The 23,069-nt window shown below is 46.9% G+C and overlaps 1 protein-coding gene across 1 annotated transcript in view; it reads left to right on the top strand.

The window, feature by feature from the left end:
* URB1 (URB1 ribosome biogenesis homolog) overlaps positions 1 to 13,021 on the top strand; it is a gene marked incomplete at its 5' end in the record, with an annotated part of 55,176 nt that extends 42,155 nt beyond the window's left edge. Inside the window, 10 exons of the mRNA XM_084264605.1 lie at positions 110 to 212; positions 3,552 to 3,712; positions 4,092 to 4,203; positions 5,018 to 5,124; positions 5,636 to 5,779; positions 6,569 to 6,678; positions 7,203 to 7,385; positions 8,426 to 8,667; positions 10,623 to 11,219; positions 11,796 to 13,021. Of these exons, the coding sequence (XP_084120731.1) occupies positions 110 to 212; positions 3,552 to 3,712; positions 4,092 to 4,203; positions 5,018 to 5,124; positions 5,636 to 5,779; positions 6,569 to 6,678; positions 7,203 to 7,385; positions 8,426 to 8,667; positions 10,623 to 11,219; positions 11,796 to 12,001 (1,965 nt within the window). The 3' untranslated portion in view covers positions 12,002 to 13,021. The remainder of the gene's footprint in view (positions 1 to 109; positions 213 to 3,551; positions 3,713 to 4,091; positions 4,204 to 5,017; positions 5,125 to 5,635; positions 5,780 to 6,568; positions 6,679 to 7,202; positions 7,386 to 8,425; positions 8,668 to 10,622; positions 11,220 to 11,795) is intronic.
* Positions 13,022 to 23,069: the final 10,048 nt, after the last annotated feature.

Below are 23,069 nucleotides of genomic sequence, written 5' to 3'. Positions count from 1 at the left end.
AAGATACAGTAGTGGCTGCTTTATAATGGGATGGGTGGTTGGGGAAGTTTGAAACCAAGCTGGAAATTGTTGGTGCTCTTTACAAATACTGTTCTGGATCTAGTTTCAGGAGGTACAAGAGTCACTGTATAGAGATGAAACTGTCAAGAGTATGGATGACTTCTATGATCCTTGTTTTCTACTTCAGCTCTTTAGCGAACTGACCAGACCAGGTAAAGTGAATGTTTCCTTTTGATATTTAGTATCATTTTACTCTGCTGTGGGAGCTGTATGGCTCCATCTGTACCTCTGTAATTCTCAATCTGAGAGCTAGTAGAATGAAGAAATTTGCACCTTGCTTTGGAGAAAACAAATATGCATTGTTTAACCACCTACTGCATTGCAATTTTCTGAATGACTTAAAAAGCAACAAGATATAATTGGCATTAAAGTTTTTTGGTGGTTTGCTTTTTTAAAAAAAGCATTTTTTTTATTTGAATGCAAAAAGTCTCCTGAGATTTGGCCACTTAGAGTAGCAGACAGGCTTTCCAGCAACCTGTGTGTCACAAAACCCAGCACAGTGTAATTATAACACACCGTAAGAAGCATTGGTAGAGAGTGTTTCCCACTGGAAGGTTGAAGCTTTTCCTGGTGAGTGTGTAGGGCTGTATTCAACTGCAGTGTGAGAGCAAAGCAGGCATGGGAGGGGTGCTGATAGTGGTTAAACACCGTGTGGTTACACCTGACTTTGGCTTTCCAGTAACAGTTAATGTCAGCAGCACCTGGCAGGCTGATAACTGCCTTTCCCTGAAATCATACTGACAGTCCCACCTTGTTCACCTGTACCCTTACGTGGCACAGCACCTGCTCTGGGTGGTTGTAGCCTGTCCTGAGCTGTAGCTGAAAACCCCTTTGTATAATTTTGGCAGCAGTTAAACAGAACTGTCTCCTCGTTTACTGAGGAGAAAAAGGGTACCAGAACTATTTGATGCTTTGCAGTAGGAGGGGTCTTTGGGACTAGTGCTGATGAGGAGCATGGACAGCCAGTGTCTTTTGGAGCTGGGGGTGACAGTTGGCAAACGCACTGATGTCATGTACCTGTCATCGACATCTACCACTTGGAGGTCGCCACTGTAACTGGTAGGAGGGATTTGGTGTCACCCTCAGCGGTGCCACAGCCAGCCAGCAAGGGTGGCCACTTGTGCAGGCAGCAGTGAGGCTGAGGGACCTCTTGTACATCATGTTCCTGAGGAGCTGTGGAGGCAGCAGCTGTCCCAACATAGGCTGACTCTTAAACTAGAGAGGGAAAAAATAGTTCTCTTACCCACTCCAAGCTGAATGAAAGAGTCTGTGCCCTAAGAGGGGCATTTTTAAAGGGCCCAAGTGATTTATGAGTTCAAATCCCATGGTGCTTTTAAACCATGTCAGCTGCTTTTGGAATTCCCAATTCCTCTTTATTTATTTGCTCTTTGTACTGGCTGCACAGTGCCCTGTGAGCAGATGTTATATAACTGATGAATTTATAAACACAGACTTATTGCACAGTGTTTCGTGCTCACTGTGTAAAAGTGTTTAATGCTCATTGAGTAAAAATACTAAGTCTGGAGTTGGGCAGATAGCAAGTTCTGTCTAACTTTAGCTCTGATAAGCATCTGGTGGAAAGCTTTTCCATCATGGTTCTCAAGGTACTTTAAACAAACCATATGTCAGACATAGGATCAACTTCTTTATTTTTTTTAATAATAGGTTGTTATTTTATATTAGTTGAACACACTCTCCAAGGTCAGCTGGATGGAAAATATTTCCACTGCATGTTTGCAGTGAAAGAAAGTTTTCCAAATAAATCCTCCTGTGACCAGCATGAACTGTGCTGCTGAAGTGAGAACCTTGGATTTCCCTGTGTGATACCATCCCACAAAATCACCCACTCTGTCTGCCTGGTGTACATTAGTAGTTCCCAAGAACTGCAGTCTGAAGGAGAGCCACGTGCTGGTTTGCTGTGGAAGGGTGGACAACACATATTTTGTGCATGAGGGAGAGGGTGTTGTACAGGCCAGGGCAATGTGTGAGGTGTCTGTAAGTGATGGAGAATCCTCTGCAGGCTGGTGGGTTTTAGATCATCTTTGCATGTGTAGGATTCGAAGCGTCCATTTCCCAGTGCTTACCTTGCTCCCTTGCACCTTGCCTGAAGAGTGGGAAGCATGGGGTTGCTGTTCACTCACTTTGGAGAATGATTAAGGTGTTTTGCTTTATACTTAAATAATCTGTGATTTAAGGTTGGAAAAGACCACTAAGATGATCAAATCCAACCGCCAACCCAACACCACCATATCTACTAAACTGTGCCCTGGAGTGCCCCATCTACACTTTTTTTTTTAACATCTCCAGGGCTGGTGACTCCACCACATCCCTGAGCAGCCTGTTCCAATGCCTGGCCACACTTTTGGTGAATAATTTTTTTCCTAATACGCATTCTATCAATATATAATTATATATTTTATATATAATATCCAACCCAATATTTAACTATGTAATTTTTATATATATATATATTAATTGTGGGTGGGTGGTGATTGGAGAGGAAATCAGTGGACCAAATATAGGTGCTTGTCAGACTACAGCCTCTTCAATCAGGATATTTGTTTCTGAGAAACTTCCTCTTGACCTTTGGTATGAATTAGAAGAAATTATGTGAATATTGTTGCTAAACTCAGAATGTGGTACTGAGTTTACAGCTACTTGGACCGCTGGTAAAACACAACTGAGGTGCCATTGCATACCACTGCTGGTGAATGGAATAGAAATAGCACAGGAGATACACTGGAAGTTCCACACCAAGTCATTTCTGGGCGTCACTGGGTGGGAAGGGCACAAGCTCTTAAAACACACGCCCCGTAAATGTGAAATTCTAAATCCTGATGGCAAAACACAAGGGTGTGTTTTCTGGCTGGCTGGTTGCTGTTTCTTGCTGGGTTTTGTTTGTCCCAGAAGGGCATAGGGGTATAGCTTAGGGCTTTACTTGGAACCTTAGCAGCAAAATCACTTGTGCCTGCGTGGTAACAGCTGGTGTGGCTAATGGTTTATTTATGTGTTAATTCTCCTGTCCATTCCATTACAGCAGCTCTTTAGTACAGACAAGCTTTTCATTGGCTGTGCAGACTTTTCTTTTAGGAGCAGGCCTCCCAAGTGCCCAGAAAATGTTTTGAGGAGGAGAATTTTCCCTCTTCTTCTTCTCTGTACTTAACTTCCCTGAAACAGTGAGATATGGGATGTCTTTACAGAATTTACTGACAACTTTGCAGGGTCCAGCAGGCGGAATTGTCTCTGCCTTGTGTAAATGAGACTGACAGCATGAATTTCAGCCCAGGTGGAGAATCCTGCTCAGAGTGATTTGCAGAGTGTCTTTGTTAGCTGAAGGAACGTGCAGCATGTAGCAAAGTAATACTTTGTAGGGGTGAATCTAGAAACTGGTGCTGATGAGTAGAAGTTTTGTTAAGGATTATAGTGCGGTTACATAGTCTATGAAACACCCATGTAATGCTTACTTTTGTTGTTTTTCCCCTCCTACACAGAGTGTGTAGTGGCATGTCACAAATTTGTTGAAGTCAATGCCCTGGGCCTAGCGGTAGCTGCCCTGAGCAGTTACGATTCCAACATGAGAGCAGCTGCCTATTTTGTCCTGGCTTCCTTTCGTTCTCATCTGGAAGGAGGTCGCTTTCAAGAGAAGAACCAGGTAAGACTGAGGTTGGTTGATAGTTTGCCAGGTTAGACATTTTAGGTCGTGCACCTTTATGGAAGTCTCATTGCTCTACACATCCATCTACAGGCACATGGGGAGGGTGCTAAAAGACACTTCTAATCCTCTATTCCACGGTTTCTCCTGTATGGCTTTGTGTTTCCTTCTGTTACAATCTCTGGACAGAAAAAAGGGGAGGAATGTGCTTTCAAAATTCTTAGGGATTGTCTTTGTAGAAACAGAAATCCTCATGGGATTGGCATTTGTTTTATGGCCAAGGAAATACTCTAAAAGCTTATTTATGCTTTCATGCTCTCCAGTTGTATTTGGCTTTGTTATGGCTCAAGCTTTTCTCTCCTGTGTTTTTATGCTGCAGTTGCTGTATCTCTTGGATACTGTGCAAAATGGAATCAGGCAGCCCAACCTCAGGTTCACCTTCTCTTTGACCCTCTACATTGCTCGTGTGGCACAGCAGATTCTGAAGCCAGGTACTGGAACATACTGGGATGTTGGGGTTTGGCATTCTGCAAGGAGTTATGTCTTGGCCTGAAACTGAGGTAGCCATACACTGGTCTGAGCTGTGAAGTATGCTTTCCTCTGATTCAAAGGAAAGCTTCCAGTGCTCGTGCAGACTGCCTTACTGGAGAAGTGGGAAGTGCCATTCTGATTTGTGTACAAAACCAGTCTGATCCATTGGGGTGAAGCCACTACCTCCTCGTAATTTTGGGGTGGAAGTGGGCAGAGGCCTAGATGAGTGAAACTAGATCAGCTGCAGGTCCTGTCCAGCAGGTCACAGTACGTTGGTCCGAGCATCCTTTTGTCCTTAGACACTGAATCAGCATAAGTCGCTGTTGCAAAGGACCGTCAAGGATCGAGGAGGGGTAGTTCAGCTTGGAAAGGGACCTTGCGAGGTCTCTTGTGAAACCCTCTGCCCAAAGCAGTTAAAAATGATGTTTGTCTAACGTGAAGGGTTAGGCTTGGAAGGTGGAGAGGTTTGCCTCTCACCTTGCCGCAGATTTCTGTTCTGCCAAGGAAGTAACATTGGGTTTACTGAAATGAGAGCTGCATTGAGTGTTTATCTTCTTACCTGCTTTGCACGTGTTCTCAATGAGCTTTTCATTTTGGGGAAGAGGAGAGACAACCAACAGTGATCAGACCACAGAGCAGAAGGCCTTGCTGTAACTGATGTACAGTTCTGGCAGGTAGCCGAAACGCGGGAAACACAGGCTCCGTTTATTTTCTGCGTGGTTATGCATTGTGAATGTTGTCCTCCTCCACAATAATCATTGTTTCTCTTCACAGAGGAGCACATTTATATAAAGGTAAATAGATTCCTTCTGTCACACCAGTATTTGGACCTGAGGAAAGTACCAGGATTTTTCCAGCTCTTCTACAGTTTTGATTTTGAGGTAATGTAAGGAGCGCATCCTAGGGTTCATTAATCCTTCAGAAAATAATAGAAAAAAAGCTGTAAAAATGCAATTGAATCTTATTCTTCCATAGGTAATTAATTAGAGGCATCTTTATTTCTTTCTATATTGGAATTAAAATTATTTATTCCTCTGTTTCTTTGTTGTTTTCTTAATAGTCACACGTAATGCGTCATGAGCTGTGCGTGGCCAGCACAACAAACACAATGTTCTATCTTAGCAAACTTACTGGATTATTAATGTTGAGTTCAACTGAGGTGCTTCAGAAACAGCAACTTTTAAAGTTACATTATCAGTCCCTGCGTGGGCCATGGAGTATCTGTTCCTGATGGCTGTTGTTGATTAAATTTGATAGGGATGAAAATAGAGAAGTCCAGTAAAAAACAGTGAAGCACCCTGCTGACACTCCCAGGGAACCAGGGCTTTTTGTGCTCATAGGAGCAGGTGTTATTTGAAGTCTCTGATGGTGGTATTTTCCTTATGCTTCTAGTACAAAACAGAACGTGAGTGGATTCTCAGGTTTCTCGGAGAAGGGCTGCGTGATAAACATTGCTACGAGCTTTATGACTACCAGAGGATTTTCCAGGTCATTCTCTCCTTTTTCAACAGCCCTTTGTGCGATGAGGGCTCCCAGGTAAGAGATTATTAAACAAAAAGAAAACCCCAAAACCCCACAAAACCACAAAGGTTTGCGTGGTTTGGAGATCTTAAACAACTACAAAATGGAAAGGAGCAGCTGACAGAAAGGAGCAGCTGACCTTTGCCCTCCTGAAAATCTGTTCCTTGTTGATTTTGTGTATCCACGGAGGGGGAAATAGTTCCTTATGTCTAAACCAGTCATGTCCTTGTCCCCTGAAAAACTGGAATGGGTCCCTGCCATTAGGGAACCTCGCTCAGTGTCATCAACTGGAACCTCGCTCAGTGTCATCAACTGGTGGTCTTGGCTGTAGTGCTGTTTCTGGTGCTGTGTGGAAAATAGCACAGATACCACAGTTTTGCTCATATGGTTGGGGCCTTTGCTTTTTTAGAGCTCCTTGCTCCCTAAACAGCACATTACCGGCTTGGTGCTCTAGCAGGTAACAGCCTCACATGCCAAAAGGTCTCACATTCATCAGCAGCCACCCTGAGAAATCCAGTTTGTTAAAAGTAGCTATATTAGGTATCAAAATCTTGGCAAAAAAGACAAAATAGCCTTGCTACTGTAAGACCTCTTCTAAAGCGTCGCATGTGTGCGTATGAAGCCTTGAAAACTGGGTGTCTTTTCTTCCCTTGGGTTGCTGAGAACACGTGGTGTTTGGCAATACACTTTAGGTTGATCAGGTACCAGCAGATTGCTAATTACATCCTTCTGAATGATTGATAATAATTAGATCCTGACTACATGCTAATTTTGTAGAAAGACAAATTAGATTTTCTTTTTCAGGGTCGTATTCTGGAGATACTACAAAATGCTGCCCGTGTCACCAGAGCTGCCTATGAGCTGATACAAGATCACAGCCTCCTCACCTGGATACTCCAAATCCTAGAAAAGAGGTAACTAGGGACGTCCTAGTGAAATGGGAACAATTTACTGTCCACAGGTGAATGATTACACAACTTGAGAATGAAAACAAGGGTGACAGATAAGGAGCTGGCCTGTCAGCATGTGTGACGTTTGGCACCTAGGGCCACACTGGCAAAACTTGCCGAACTCTGAAGCATTCCCTTGTGTTTCTGAAAACAAAATCAAGATGCCTGCAGGTTGTAGGAGGGATGATGGGGGGTTGGGTTGTAGTTTTGAGAAGTATTATTCTTGCATCCTCTGCAGAAAAAGTGAGATTGCTTCCCCTCCTCCCTCCCAGCCCTTTGAATAGCAAGTAAGTACAGCTCCTGATCTTGCATTGCAAGTGTTGCTGTTACACTTAAAGGCTTAGAAACACAAGAAGCCAAGCTGTCTTGAACAGTAACTGCTCTAAAGGCACGGTGGCAATGGTTGCAGTGAAATGCAGTTCCTGAGTAGGATCTGCCTTCCAGACGGGGTTTTGCTGCTTTTTCATTTTCTTCATTTTGTTTTTCAGGTTTCTGGAAAACAAGGTGTTAAATAAAATTATTGCCTTGCTACATACTCTGTGGCTGACAAATTCAGGAGGCAAGAGAGAAAGCAAGAATCAGTCCCAGGAGAACAAGAACAGGAAGTTTCTTCCTATTCAGCTTGTAAACGAATTTCTCTATGTTTTGATTGCATTAATCAAACACATTCGGTAAGGCTTTGGGGTGGGGGTTTTTCTTTGGCTTTTACTTTTGGTGGGTTTTTTTAATTTCTCCTTTCCTTTTTAATCTGTTTGTGTGTCATCTTCCACTCAGTTTGAAATTTAGTTAAGGCTGGAAGAATTTCATGGTGCCTGGCAGTTCCATGTTTTCTTCCTCTTTCAGTTTGAGTGCTGAGTGATGAAATTTCTTTGACAGGAAGGTCTGGCTGTTTTAATACATGGAGAATAAAAGAACAGCTGATGCACAGTTCCTGTCGAGTTCTGTATCCTCAGTTACTGGCCCTTCTTGAGCTGCTGTGTTTCACCTTTCCCGATGGATCAGAGCCTGGAGTTAGCAGTGCTGTTTGCTGCCAGGACCTGGCGGTGCTTTCCGGAGGTTTTGGCTTTCTGTGTCTGTACCACCCCTGCAAACTGTCCTGTGAGGAGAAACCAGGAGGAGTTCTGTGTGACAGTGTCAAGCAGGGGTCAGCCTCGGCTCTCCAGGTGTAGGGCACCCGACCTGCCTGAGTGCAGCAGCTGCAGCAGGGACAGTAGGAAGCAGACGGGTAACCAGTTCTGCCTGAGTTCATAACGGCACCTGCAGCCCTTTCTGCAGACAAGTATCACCACAGCCTGAAGCAGCTCAGTTTTCCTCACATTTTTGAAAACTAGTGCAAAATAGAGAAGTGTAGGTAGAGCTCCTCACCTGTGTGCCATCTGCCTTTGCTATGCACAGGCAGAAGGGCAAAGGCTCTGTCCCACGGTCTGTTCTGCCAGATACCGATGAAGTCAAGCACTGGGTGTTCAGTGGGGATGAAATTAGTGGTAATTTATTACTGGCATCCTGAGAAACAAAATCAGGTGTTTGGAGAGCTGTGGAAGAAAACTCTAGGAAGAGACTGCAAGGGGAAAAACCTGTATGTATTGTATTGTATTGTAGTGTATTGTATTTTACTTTACTTAACTTTTCCTTTACTTTACTTTTACTTTACATTATTTTACTTTATTTTCATGCAGAAAAATACATGCCACTTTTTGTTTTCTTCCTATAGGACTAATTTCAATCTAGCTGTACTGACTCAGTTTTTCAGCACGCTCAATTCGGTGCTGGAATACCGTGCTGGGGTGGTCGAGGCCTTCAAAGAAATGAGCCGGTTCACGGTGAATGACGGTGTTCTCTCAAACAAAGACATCCTGCTGCTGCTGCATAAGTGGAGCATCATCAGAAAAGACCTGCAACTGCAAGAGGATGTTCAGGCTCTGGCTCAGAAATACCAAATCAAGGAGTTGCTTAGTAAGTACTAAAGTATTGCAGGAAAGTAGCATTGGTGAGGCTGTTAGGAGCGAACCGTACCAGTGAGGCAAACTTCCTAGGGAGGAGCATTAATAACTCTTGTTGGACAATCTGGTATCAGTTGGGGGAGAAGGAAGGAGAATGGAAAGCCATTTTCCTAGTCCTCATTATGGTGATTTGTGAGTTTTGACACAATTCTGGAAGCTTTGGATAAATACGGTTTTAAAATTGGAAAGAGCTTTACAGTGAAACTTGGTTGCAGACCTAGAGTGAGGCTTTGGAAAACCGTATTCTTAAATGATTTTTTTTTTAAAATGGTGCTTGGAGGCTCTTTGCTTAAAGCTTTGAACCTTTGTGAGCGTGGATGGGTTTCTGAAAGTGAAATGTGAGTAAAAGCTAGCAGTAAAGCAAGCAGGCCTGTGGCTTCCTGATGAGGGGGAGCAAAGGGGCAGGCACCAATCTCCTGTCTTTGGCGACCAGTGATAGAACCCAAGGGAATGGCATGAAGCTGTGACAGGGGAGGTTTAGGCTGGACATTAGAAAGAGGCTCTGTACTGAGTGGGTGGTCGGGTACCGGAACAGCCTCCCCAGGGAAGGGGTCACAGCACACAGTTTGGCTGAGGTCAAGAAGCGTCTGGATGATGCGCTCAGTCCCGTGCTCTGACCTGGCTGGCCCTGTGTGGAGCCAGGGGTTGGACTCGATGATCCTGATGGGTCATTCCAACTTGGGATGTTCTGTGATTCTGTAAGAATGAAATAACTGACTTTTTTTCTTGGTGTCATCAGTGCTGGAAGAAAGCAAAAATACATTTGGACTCGTAGGGCTTCTCTCTTGTTACCTCTGTGACTAAAATGCAGAAGGAACTTGGTAGTGGGTGGTGTTAACGCTGGTTTCTTGCAAGTACAACACCTGCTCCTGCTGCACATAACAACTTCTTTATGTTTCCTTAAATATTCTGTGTCAGTTTAATTGTTGAAGTATCATTGTATTTAAGGGATACTATAAAAGCTGTGGGGTTTCTAAAGTTTTTCGCAGCCTTCCTGTGCCTTTCTGAAGATTCAGGGAGAGTTGTTTTGGTGACATCTGCAACTTGCTATAAAGCAGTCCAGAAATAAGTCCTTACCAGTAACTTTGTTTCTGAGGTTACATTCCAAGACTGTCCCCATCCCCCCGCCATCCCCCAGGGAGGAAACACTGACCTGCATTAGGTTGAATTTAAGCCGCGGGGTGCAAGGTGGCTGAAGTTACCGATGTTTTTCTCAGTGGCTCCTCGGGAGCACGCTGCCGTGAGCTGCTCCGCTCTGCGCGGTGCTGGCAAAGCGCTGTGGCTGCGGGGGAGAGTCGCTGCTCCCGTGACAGGCGGCGGCACCTACGGGAGGGCAGCCCGGCTTCACGAAGTTCGGCTGCCTGCCTCTTCCCTCGGGGTGTGACAGACTCACGTGCCCTTGGCTTGACCGCACCTCACCAGCCAGGTGCGCGTCCTGGAAGCGGCTGTGCTGGAGGAAGGCGGACCGCGCCGCGGTCCCCCGTGCCATTCAAAAGCAGCGTGGCTGCGCCGCTGTCTCCTTCCCATAGGCCGTGCCTCCGCTCGCCCAGAGAGGAGCAGCTCGAGCATTTCTCAGGAGGCAGCACAAATAACACTGTCCCACTGGCAAAGCCGCATCTTGTGGACCCCCAAGGTCCCGCCAGGGCCTGGCTGGTCTTTGGGCCTGTGCCTGGGTGAGGTTACTGCTCACCTCAAAGTTAGGCGGTCCAGTTCAGAACAGCGTGTCAGCCTGTGAGCATCACTGGGGGCTGCCTCTAGCCCCTTTGCTCAATGAGGCTGCGAAATGAGGCTAGCACTTACCCTTCTAGCAACTGAAACATTTGGTGCCCCCTTCCTTGCATCATTTTGTACCGAGAAAATCCTTTGGAGTATCTGATGTTTGCTTTGCTGGTGTTTTTCTTCTTCCAGAAAATATTAGAGACAAGAACAAACCTCAAGCCTTGTCTCGCCATCACATGAGGAAGAAGAATGAGATAGAAAGAGAAGACAACGCTGCTGCAGACCTGGAAGTGTCAGAGCTGGAGAAGTGCAGAGATCATCTGAATTCCATATTTGCTCACTGGGAGCCTGTTTTCCCAGCGCCGCCTGCCAAACATGGAGGGGAGCCCCTCAAAGCCACTGACCTTGCAGATGAAACAGTCAGCCTTACCTGCGCCTCCACTTATGTCGTAACTAAGTGGCTGGTACAGTCCATGGTGGAGCGCAGCCTGGACGCACAGAGTGTTTCCTTGACGCTGCGGTGGGTGCAGCGTTGCATCCTGCCGCACCCAGTGGCGGTGCAGGAGATGCTCAGGGACGAGACGCTGAGAAACAGCATCTTCAAGTTTTACACCCGGGTCTGCGAGGCCGGCGGTGGGACGGCCGGGCTCTTTAAAGAGCTCTGTTTGTTCAGCTCCATCATGCTTCACCTGATGGAGGCGCAGGGCCTGACTGACAACAGCTTCCATGAGCTTGTGAAGAGGTTGTGCGTGTCGGCAACGACGGAAGAGGATGCCAACAAGAAAGGTAACTCATCTTTTCCCTCATGTTACAAGGCGGTAACGGGAGCAAATAGGTAGTTCACTTCCTATAGTGAAAGTGATGTCTTTGGTGGTGTGGCCACAGGGGTTGGTAGCACAGACCAGGGTCACGCTGTAGGGGGTCTCTGGCAGGACCACAGTTGCGATCCCTCAAAGAAACTGACCTCTGAGGAGTAAAACAGAGTTCAGTGAGGTATGAAAAAGTACAATTCCAAAGGGAAAAATAGTCTGCGGTAAATGAGCCTCTGTCGGTATGGGTTCTGGTCCTCATGCTGCTGCTCAATGGTATCATTTGATAGCAAAAGGCCCAGGCCAGATTACAGAGTTTTGGGCTTTTTATTTATTTATTTGAAGAGGCCAGAGGGTTGTGCTCACAAGAAACAGCTTGCTTTTGTTAGTGTGGGGGTGATTTTTGCATGGGCAAACACCCCCCCCCCCCCCAAATTTTCCATCTAGGAAGCTATTTTAAAACACAAGTCAGGGGGTAAAATGCTTTGGGTTTGTATGTGGGAATAGGAGAATATCTCTTCTGATTTTTTTTCTCTTGATTTTTCTTCCACAGCTGTTTGTGTGTTCCTGACTTCTGTTTACATTGGGGACATATGGCTTGGAGCACCGGAGCCAGATATGTTAATAACCCATATCAAGTTGATCTGCAGTAGCATGGATGATAAATTAAACGGTGATGACTTGGAAACTCATAAACAAGGAGAAGAAACTATTACATCTCTTTGCAAAACTCTTTACTTGGCTACATTGGGGCATTAATTCCGGGAACTGAAACTTGATCTTCAATGTTATATGCTCTGCCATCGTTGCTGCAAGCCATGACACCCTCCTGAACTGTTCTCCATACAAATCTAACTGGTTTTGTCATAAAGATCAATATTTTATTACTGTGTGCAAACTCAGAGGGGGGAAATTGTGTTTGCCATCTCTCGGTGGAACATTAAAGCTGCAATTTCCCTTTCCATGAGCAGTACGGGACACTGAATGTTATTTATATCATTTTTATTACAGTCATTCTTAACTTCATGAAGAACCAAAAGAGCCTGATGAGTGCATTGCCTCTGGACTGTATTTCAGTCCCTGGTTAGTTAGAATCCCTCCTCTCACTGCTTTGGGATGGGGAAAACAGATGGAATTCCTTCACCACGACGCGGTAAAAGTGCGAAGAACGAGTAGGCAGAGGTTTAGCCACCGTGATTTACTAGTCTTTCTCAAAGAACACCGTCTCTTTTCATGCTACACCATACCAAAACCAGTGTGAAGGGAAGGCTGAACACCGGCAGCTTGCTGGTCTGGGATTCTTCACGGTTTTAAATTACATTGCTTTTGAAAGCATTTATATTGGAGCTGGTCTGGTTTTATTCTCCTTTCTGTTTTAATTTTAAAAAAGCCCTGGCCATCATCACTGCTGAGACATCAAACGAAGGCCCATCTTCTCTCCGCTCTGAGAAGATGAGAGACACAAATAAACCCGAGCGACTCGCTGCTCATTGATTATACATGGGGTTTTATTGGAAATTCTCTGTGAAATCTGATAAATCTTGACGGCGGCCTCGAGGGCAGTTTAACGCACCAGATATGCAAACACAAGGAGCCTGAACTTGGAACTTTGAAATGTAAAACAGGGTTTATTCACTCAACTCATGAATATGTGCCGGGCCTGCTTACTTCCCACAGATTCTGTGCAGGGGAAAAGGAAATCAGACATGCACACCCCCTGTGATGTTTATTTAAAGGTTTTTTTAAATAAAATAACAAATAAATAATGAGGATTGCTTCTACATGTGAGTATTCTTGTCCTAAAGAAGCCATAATAGCTATATCAAGGCTTGATTTAGAAATAAAAAACATTTCTTGAAAAAACTGCAAACTCCTCAGAGGCTACATTTTGTATTGTTTAAAATCTATAGGGTGTGACATCAGGAAATCTTCTTTGTGATGGAAAAAAATAATTTTAGTTAATTTAAATAAAAAATAAACAACAACAAACCAACCCAAACAGGCAAAATGAAGCCAAAGGTGTTCTGAAGCGAAAGATGTCCCGCCACCTCACCTTAACTGGAAAACACTCAGGACACCTAGGGAAGGAGTTTTTCAGCTGCCCTGAGGGACTGAGTACATCTTGCAGTGGTTATAGTAGGTTTTTTTGTGGAGAATTAAAGAAAGGAGGTAAGACCATTCCACCAGCCTGAGGCCAGTAATACAGAAGTGTATTTTCTTTACCCAACTCTATCGTAATTGGCAATAAATGAAATTAATTTCCCCCAAGCTGAGTCTCTTTTGCCCGTGATAGTACCTGGTAAGCAATCTTCCCTATCATAATCCTGACCCACCAGCTCTTGCACCCCATTTCTCCCCTGTTCTGACGAGGGGGAGCGAGAGAGCAGCTGGACAGGCAGCTGGCAGCCAGCCGAGGCCAACCCACCACAGCATGTAACGTCGTGTGGTGCAGCCCCTTCTGATCCCCTAATAAACTTACAACCCCCAAATCCTAAATGCCGCAGCTCGGGTGTTACACAGTCTCCCAGCATGCTGCAAGCCTGGAGTATTTTTGGGTGTGCACTTGCATGCCCTGCACTAGCAGTTCCTGTGCCCTTTGGCTGCGTTTGCTTAAGAAAGAATAACCTGGTACCTGCAGGAGCAGGCTAATGCATTGATGCTCGTCAGCTTACCAGTAAAGAAAACGTAGCTGCGCATGGGGGAGCTTCTAAAATTAAGGGGTAATCTCTCATCGACTCAGAGCTTTGATACACTCTAGTCATGTGGCAATTAAAACAGTATTATGAAGCCCTTCTAGAGATAATTGCCGTGTGCCTGTAAAGGTGGGTTAGTGGCTGAATGATCTGTATGTGTGAATTACTGCTGATGTAGTCAAAATGCGTTTTAACAAGTGGTGCAGGTGGCAAGTCATTATCCTTAGAAATTAAGCTTGATTAATATAAATTGTGGAGAGCACTTAGAAACAGAAAACTCACCCCAGATACGGGCCTACATTTTAAAACAAGGAGATTCTACAATTTAATACAGGTGGTTCACTCCGATGCTGTTCTTGTGGGGAGAACCATGTGGGTGAAGCTCCAGAGCTCTGCAGCAGGCCCAGCGCTCTGCTCTGCCCTCACAGACACCATTCCCAAAAGTCGGCAAAGCCAACAGCCCTGAAGGGCCGATCGCTTCCAGGTTGCACCTGGCATAAACCTCTGCTGGTCTTGAGTTGGCAGGTGAGGCTCTCTGGGATTTGATCTGGATCTCGGCCCAGCCGGTGGGCTGCTACTGCTCCGGTGAGGGCACCTGACACGTTCACAGCAGAGGACTTGGCCGGGCAGAGTGATGTGGCTTTTCAGGGGATGCTGGCTCGGGGTAACACTGCTAGGGAAGCCAGCTCTGAACCTGCAGCGTGAGATGGTTTGGGTGATGCTTTGTTGGCGGACGGGTGCAGCTTTTCCACTGCCCACTTAATGCGGCAGGGCACATGGGAGGCCTCTGCTAATGGAGGACTCTGGGGAGAGCAAAGCACAGGAAAGACCTTGAGATGAATGCAGATGGAGGTTTCATAGAAGGAAATGCATTTTGCATATTGTTTATTACTGCTTATGTACCTCATACTCTGTCCTCTCCATTTCCAGGTACTTTCAAAGGCAAAAAAAACCCCACCCCAGTGTTCTTGGCGGTTACGTACTTTGAGTCATGTACATGTGCAACTACCAAGAGAACACCAGTTGTAACCAGTGGGAGTATTTATGTTCCAGAAATCCCCTTGGAATCCATTTGTACAGAAGAGGTTCTTGAAAACCAGGGTGATAGGAGTCTGTGAGGAGGGAGGGAGGGGGATGCTGGAGGGAGCAGACGTGCCGGCAGACAGGGCAGAGCTGTTGCAGAAGAGCTGCTCCAGCTCAGGTCAGACAGATTGGGCAGGAATGACTGAAGTGCGGTTTCTGCATCCTTGAGGGAGAAAATGGGTCTGGATGGTCAGGTCCTCTTCAGACAGACTTTGATGATGCTGTGTAATTGCAGTGGGCTTAAAGGTATCTCTGCCAGTTTTCAGCAGGAGAGCTGGTGCCAACAAGGGTGTTGATTCACGTCTCCCGTGAGAGCTACGGCAGCTCTAACAAGGGGTGAGGGGGTATCTGGTGGCGGGGGGGGGGGAAGCTGCTGTGCCCATCTGAGCTGTCCAATGGAAGTCTCTGGTTCTCTGATGCACCTCTGTCCATGCTGCACCTTCAGTTCCCGCAGCCTTTCCTTGCCTTCTCCATCTGCCCATGACTCAGTCTGACTCAACAGACTGTGCTGTGATGGGTTTCCAAGCCCAGCGCCAGTAGTAGTCAGTTCGCTCAAAAAGCAAACTGCAGAAGTGTTTATTTCAGATATTAACCCCCCAAAAAAAACCCCAACCCATAATACAAACATATGCCTGGTGTTTTGGTCTGTCTCTGTGCTTTTTAAACACAGCCCAACCCACTCGCTCTCTGGCAACACCCTAGCCCACCTGCCCCGCACTCAGCACATGGCCACTCTGGCAGTGCTGTGCTGTAGGAGGTTTTGCTACCTGTCTGGGGATGTGGAGTTTCTAAGCGTCTCCTCAAATTTTGAATGAATTTTGTGTTATTCTCAGCCCAGCAACATGTTATGAGTCTTCTATCTATCCCAGCCCTCACTGCCTTCCTCAGACCGAGTTTGCAGCCCCAGGCCTGTGCTTACTGGCGCTCTAAGGGTTCCTCACTCGCTGGTGGACCTTTGCCTGGTTCTGCCTGGAATTGGTGGAGCTCCATGGGTGAGGTGTAGAGAGCGGAGGCCACTGAAGGGGGAGGGAGTGTGAGTGGCCCTTCCAGCTCTGCTCCAGCTGAGCTAAACCCCTCCTCTCCACCCCACTGCAAAGCTGCTGTCACCCTTGTGGAGCTTCTGTTAAACCCTTTTCAGCCCCAGCTGACGGCGGGGAGCTAGTGCAGAAACGCAACGTTGCCTTTGTGGGTTTTGCCAGCATCTTCCTCTGATATAAAAGAGGATAAACACACTTTTCTTTTTCTCCCCCCACCCCCCCGCCACCCCCCCCCAATGCCTGGGTATTGGTCTGTCGACGGCTCAGTATTAACAGTTGCTTTTCCACCTACCCATTCACAATGAAAGCAAAAAGCAGCTGGGTGTTGGTAGCAAAGCCGCGTTGCCGGGCGGTTGGGAGGCTGATGACTCGAGTCAGTGTGACTCTCACTCAAGAGGGTTAGTGCTGCCGTCAGCTTTTTATTAAAATGGTGGTTTAATAAATCTTCAATAACCCCTGTGGGCTTTTGCAATAGAAAAGTAACTGAGAAGCATGCTCTACCCCTGAGGGAGCTGCCGAGCTTTAAGTTAGCGAAGCAAGCTGTACCCTTCTGGAAGCAAAGTTTTATTGTTGGTGCTGCAGTTGCTGTTGTCGCTTGTTTCTCAGCAGGTGAGCAAGTGGAGGTGTCACCAAGATGCTGCTGGTGGGAGTGTGACCCGAGGGTAGAGCCAGAAAGGTGACTTGTGGCTCTCATCATCCATAGACAGCATCAGTTGTGCTGCCCCTCCAGGAAGAACAATGAGATGCTGCTTGCTTTCCCAGCAAGGTGATCCAGTGAAAAAGGAGGCTGCCCAGACACCCCTGAGGATACTGGGACTCATTGTGCTTTCAGGTAAGCGAGGCAGGACCCTTTAGAGGACTCAGGGTGTCGCTGGTACAGACTTTTCTGCTGGATGAGTAAATCTGCTCTCAGCCAAGCAGGACTCAAGGAGAATTGCTGGAGTGGCAGCAGACCCTTTGCCCTGCTTGACAGAACGAGGAGTTTGGGCCTCAGTGCTTACCTAGAGAGAGAAATTTTACAGTCATCGTTGTCAGGATCTGATCAGGCAACTCCAGCTACGTGGCTCAGATATGGCTGTTGGGGCTTCCTCTTCCACATCCAGGATTTAGCAGATGTGTTGAAAGACACTTTTCTTCTTCTTCTCCTGAACTAATTCAGGCTTGTGGTATCAGTGTTTCACAGGCAGTCACAGCACTGAGCTTCACCCTGAAGCCAGGACTCTACTGCTGGTCTGGTTCAACCTGTTCCAGTTTTAACTTGGGCTCAGATCCTCCCATGAATGCCAGTTTCCTCTGAAAGGGAGGTAGATGTTTGAGGAGCAACCACATCTGAGTATGGGCTACTGAGACCATCACAGTGAGACTGTTCACCGCTGGAACTGGTTTCTTCTGCCTGGTGCCGTGCAGTCGCTGGTCTGTAACACACGGAGAGAAGCAAAACCAAATGCACCGTTATCAGGGACACGTGTTTGGAAGAGAGTAGCTGCTTCATAAGGAAGTACCTCATCAGCGTTTTTAAAAATACAGAATATGGTTCTTCTAACATAAAAGGTATTGAATCCAGCATGAGGGTGCTTTTGGACTTGAGGTCTCTTTAATAATGTCCTTACCTGGAAACAGAGTATGACCAGCAGCAAAAGTGTGAGCTGTAGGTGATATCTGGGGACTGCCCCTTCCCCTGCAAGTGGGACCTTCAGTCCTGGCCTTAACTTGGCTCTTTAGCCGGGCTTCTAAAGAAGAAACTAGCAACTTTGCTATGACTTGCTCTGTAGCGAGGGTAAAGGAGCTGTCACAGCTGGTCCTGGGAAGGAGAAGGGGGATAAGAGCTTCATGTGACTCTGGGACACAGGCACTGGGGGCAAGAACAGGGTGTGTGTGTGTGTGGTACCTGGGAGAGGTTCGTAACAGCTCTAAGGGGTGGTGTGGATCTCAGTGAGAACAGGGGACAGACCTAAGAAGGAGTGGGTAAGACTAGGGTAGTGAGAAATTTCCAGTGTGCAGGTAACAACAGCACAAAGGTGTACAGTCCTGCCAGAAGAACAAGGTGGTGGGGTGGAGGGGGGGGGCATGGTTTGAGGACTGCAGTGTGCACCCTGCCCTCTCCTCCCTGAGCCTTCCTCCCAGCAGCTTCCTGAACTTCACCCTTAAAAAATGAACCACTCATGACTCCAGACCTACAGGTGCTAAGTTCAGCTCAATATGGCAGAACGCAAGATCCCAACAACTGCTGTATCTTTAGGGCTTCGAAGGTGGGGAGGAAAATTACCTCAGGAAGAAAAATATAACCTAAAAGGAGAATGAAAATGTGACATTTTTGAGAAGTCTTGCTGGAGCCATGGCTTCAGAAGGGAGAAAGAAGGCATCTTTAACTAAAAACTGCCCTTGTTCCAGTGACTAGACAAATTTAAGAACCAAAGTCTAAAACAAAACCCAAGATAAAGTAAACGGGATGAAAAGGAAAATGATTATTTGTAATTATTTGGAGGAAGGGAAATACTAACTTTATGGCTTCATGTTTATGTTGACTAATTGCTACTGAAAGCCTTGAGTACCTGTGCCTGGCAAGGCTAAGGCAGCGGGGGTTATGCTTAACGGCGGTTCGGAAGAACCGAAACGAATCCCCACAAGCCTCAGCAGGATGGAGGCAGGCCGACTCGGGGGTGCCTTCGTTTCCAGGCATGCTCAAGAGCTCTCTCTCTTCTCTCTGTCTGACAGAAGCAAGACAAAAATGCCCCAAAACGGGACGTTTTCTTTCCAGGCCATTAGGTAGCTCAGCGTCATCAGCTTGCTGTCTGTATTTTAAAATCAGCTGGAGAACTTGCACCCCAGAGACCTGGAGACTGTCTGAGGAGAACTCCGACCGGCGCCAGTTAATCGTTAACCATCCCGGGAACAGCAGGGAAGTTTGAGGAGGCTGGAAGAGCCCTGGTGTCCCAGGACTCATAGAGAGTGAACTGGTCAAGCCAGGTCACCCTAAGGCAGCGCCGCTGACCTCAGCCTCCGGCGGAATCGCGGAACCGAAGCTAAGATAAGGTACAACTGAAAAAGTATTTCAAGGGCAGAAAAAGATCATTACAGGTGCTGTGGTTTCATAGGAAGACAGGCAGGGTGAAAAATGCTTGGTGTCCTTTTTTGAGGGACCACAATCTGGAGGATGATGGGAGCTGCACGCAGGCAGCTCTTTAAAGTGCAGTAAGGCGCCTGACCCAGTACTCCACACTGCTTTCTTCAGAACAAGCTATGCACAAACCCCATTACACAGCTGGGATGTGAGCTAGGCTTCTCCAAGAGCAATGGAGAGTGACCTCTGGCTGCAGCTGTTCCTAGCAGGGCTCCGTAGGCACCTGGTCCTCTTCAGCACTTTCAGCCGTGATCTGGAAGTAAATATAAAGTCCCTCTGAATGAAAGCTGCAGGCAAAGGTACAGTGATACAGGGAGGAGAAACAGTCACACAGCACAGAGTGGACAGCCAGGGAAGATGGACCTATGCACACAATGTTAATATATTAATTTTAAAGCCTGGCAATAACATTATCCATTGAGAGCTGCAGATTTGTCATAAACTGCTCTCTCTAACAACGGTGAGTTGTGGCACACAGAGAAGCCTGCGATGTTCAGAAATGAGAAGTAGATTTATTATTTTGTCTTTGTGGGTCTCTGGGGTCACACATGATCCTGAAAGCCTTGAGTAGGTGATCTTGTGATCCCAAAATTTCACACTGTCTACCTACAGTGATCGCTTTTTGGCCTTCTTCAATAAGGAATATAGTAATTTTTTAATGCACACCCATGCTTAGCCCTAATTTTATTGAAGAAGTTTGTCAGTTAAGCTGAGATGCAACACCAAGGCACTTCGATTTAACTAGGCAAAGAGAGAAATACCAACCAACTCAATAACCACAAGACCTTGCTCTCCTCTCCAGGTGTGCAGTGCCTGGGCAGAGACTTCAGGGACCTGCCTCCCTGCCCTCTGTGGGCATCACTCAAATCCACCCCGGTGCACAGGGCAGCTGTGGTTTGGTTTGTGTCCTGTGTGAGCTCACTCACATAACCTCAGGATTGCCTGAGCTGGGCATTCTGTCACCCCCAAGGAGATACTGTTGGGTTTGATAATACGGCTGTTTGCAGGACACTGTGCACAGCTCCAGGGCTGTTTCACTCTCTTGACTGCCACTTGTCAATGTCTGTCTGGTCACTATTAGATAGGAGACCTTTTTGTGTGATCTAAAAGCATTTAACAGTATGAAAACAAAAAGCCCCATCATTTCTGTCTGTAGGAGAACAAGAACTAGGAAGAAGTTCAGAAAGCAACGGGGAGCACCTCAATACCAACACAGCCAGCCTGCTTCCTGGTACCTGCGCAGGGCAGTCCCCTGCCCAGCCCCCCAGATGGATGTTTGCCTGGTGGCACCAGACTTGGAGAACATCTGAGCAGCAGCCACAGAGGGCATCTTCCGACCTCGTGTTCAGCAGATGTTGTCCTCGCCACTGCAGAGTCTCAGCACGGTTGGGATTCTGGAGAGACACTGACCACTGATGAGCAACCTCCCCACCCAGCTCTGAGTTCACATGTACCTTCGCGCAGTGGCTGGTGCTAAACGAACCTTCAGCCCATTAGTTTTCACCTGGAGACCAGTTACCTCAGCACCACCCTACCAAGCGTGATCCCGATCCCAGGGCTCTCTCCAATGGCACAGTACCTACTAAAAGGGATGGAGCATGTTTCTATAGATGACAGGAGTGAGAACACTTCCTGTGAAGATGCTGTCATTTGAGGTCTGGTGACTGAAGTCTTGTAACAGGCTCTGACAGCTCACAGACGGCCATTTTTACAGCCTCTGCCCCCGTGGGCCCGACAGCTGCTCACATCAAAGAGAGGTGGTTCTGTCAACATAGAAAGTTCTCCTTATGATGGAGGTGTGAAAGAGCTTCCTCCCTTGAAACCAGAAGCTTGAGAATAGCAAGGTTTATTATCCTCTGGTGGAGACTGAACTCAGAAACTGTGGTGAGGAGAATGCTGGGACAAGATAGGACCCCGGGAATGCTGTACACAGGAAGTCAGCTGTAAAGACTTGGCTGCCTCAGCTCCTTCTGACACAGAGCATGATGCTGTCATCGATGCAAACAAGTCATGTAAACCTCAAACACTGCTCTTGTGAGGATCCCAACCAGGAGGTTCATACCACTGAGAAACCAGGTTCTTTCTGAGCTCTTGGCCGATCTTGGCTAGGATGGTCAATGGGTGTGAGACTATGTGGTTACCACTAGTGAGAGATGGTAGTAGGCTGACATCTGTGTTGAGTATATCTTACATGAGTTTATAGACAGACAAATTGCCTTGACTCCAGGAAAGAGCCTGCTGTGATAGGAAAGAGAGGGCAGAAGAAAGTAGAAAACAGGAACACGCTGTGCTTAGCCAGTGAAGGACCTCTCATGGCTCTTCTTACTATTGTATGAAAAAGAACTTCCTCTACCCAAAGACAAGGTGGCATGCCCAAGTAGAGCTAAGACACATCTTACTGTCATCTGGAGGAATAGAGTGCCTTCAGATTCACTACCTCCGTGTACGGGAATAGGTACTTCTTTGTTATTGTAATATATGGTGGTTATATTACCCACGAATAAACACTGCAAGCTGGAAGGTAAGCTGGGGAGGAAAAAAAAAAGCCCTCTGAAAGCCATCTGCCCTCATCTGAGATCTACCATACTGCTGCAGAGTGTTTTTCTGTTGTAGGGACCACAAGCCCTGAGCTGTCAAATATCCAAATCAGTTCCTCAGTTCCAGGAATGAAGCAGCTGTTGCAATTCATCTGGATGGAACAAAAAAATGGGAAAAGCACATGGACATAGTACAGTCTGTCCAGCAAATCAGTGGTTATCTGTCTGTCCATGAAGGAAACCCTCACCTGCAAGCTGGCTGTAGAACAAGCGTTTTCAAGCCAACTCCCACATCTCTGTTTAGCAAGTGATATCCTCGAACTATGTTACCATATGTCCCAGAAACACTGGGTAAAGGTTGGTGGCAGTCAGGAGAAAAAAAGTATCTAACCGCTGACTCGGATTTCTTACTACAAGAAACCTGTGAAGCCCGTGAGGCTCACGCCACCGAGAAGCCCAGAGTCCTCTGAGGCTACTATGGCAGCAAGGAATGGGGACAACACATGCAGATCCTCCAACGCTCTAGGTACCCAGAGGTGTGGTCTCTTTGAAAGGTCTGGGTAGGAACTTTCCCTTCCACTGCATGAAGTTCCAGCCTTGGTCAGGAACTGTCTCTATGTGCTAACCCTTCTTCTTCTGCATCACTTTGGTTTGTAGGAAACACAGCTGAAGCAACGCTTAGTACTGGCTCAGGGTTACAGCAGTGTGGCAATCCGCTACCTTGGCATGCTAATGGGCTTGAAATAACGGGTCCCAGGCCCTAAACCTTTTTTCTCTGCTTATTTTTGTGGGGATAGTGTCATGGTGACAAAGGGGACTGGGACATGTATTCCTTGCTGCATCCCCCTTGCAAGCATCAACCCTCCTCCCCCGCCCCAACCCCACTCATCTGACTTGGCACCAAATGACTCTGCATTGCAGGGAAGAGTGTGGTGCAATCAGAACACGGATTCTGATCCACAGAGGGCCTCTCTGTGTCCAAGGATTCTGCTCTGGTGCAAGTAGAACTGGCTATTGTGTGTGCCTTTCAGAAGACACTGTGGTATCGACTCTTCTCTGTATGGCTGTGCAGGTAAAAACTGGCAGACTCTACTGCAGTAGATGGCGTGCCCCTGCCAGAGCAGTAACACCTTGATGTAGACAGTGGTGGAAGGGATATCACCGCTGCACATCACCAAGGTGTGACCTTCTGGGGACCCCGCAGAGACGCAGCTGAAAGCAGAGGCAGCTGCCAGGCAGCGGCAGGGGGTTCGCCCGGCAGCCTGCTGAAGCAAGGAGGCGACGCTCTTCTGAAGGGCCCGGCTCGAAAGCGTGCTCCTTTCACCAGCAGGTTGGGCAAGCTGGAACGGTGTGGGC

Source organism: Gallinula chloropus (assembly GCF_964237585.1).
Source record: "Gallinula chloropus genome assembly, chromosome: 1".
NCBI lineage: Eukaryota > Metazoa > Chordata > Aves > Gruiformes > Rallidae > Gallinula > Gallinula chloropus.
This window is presented reverse-complemented; position numbering and strand designations above follow the sequence as displayed.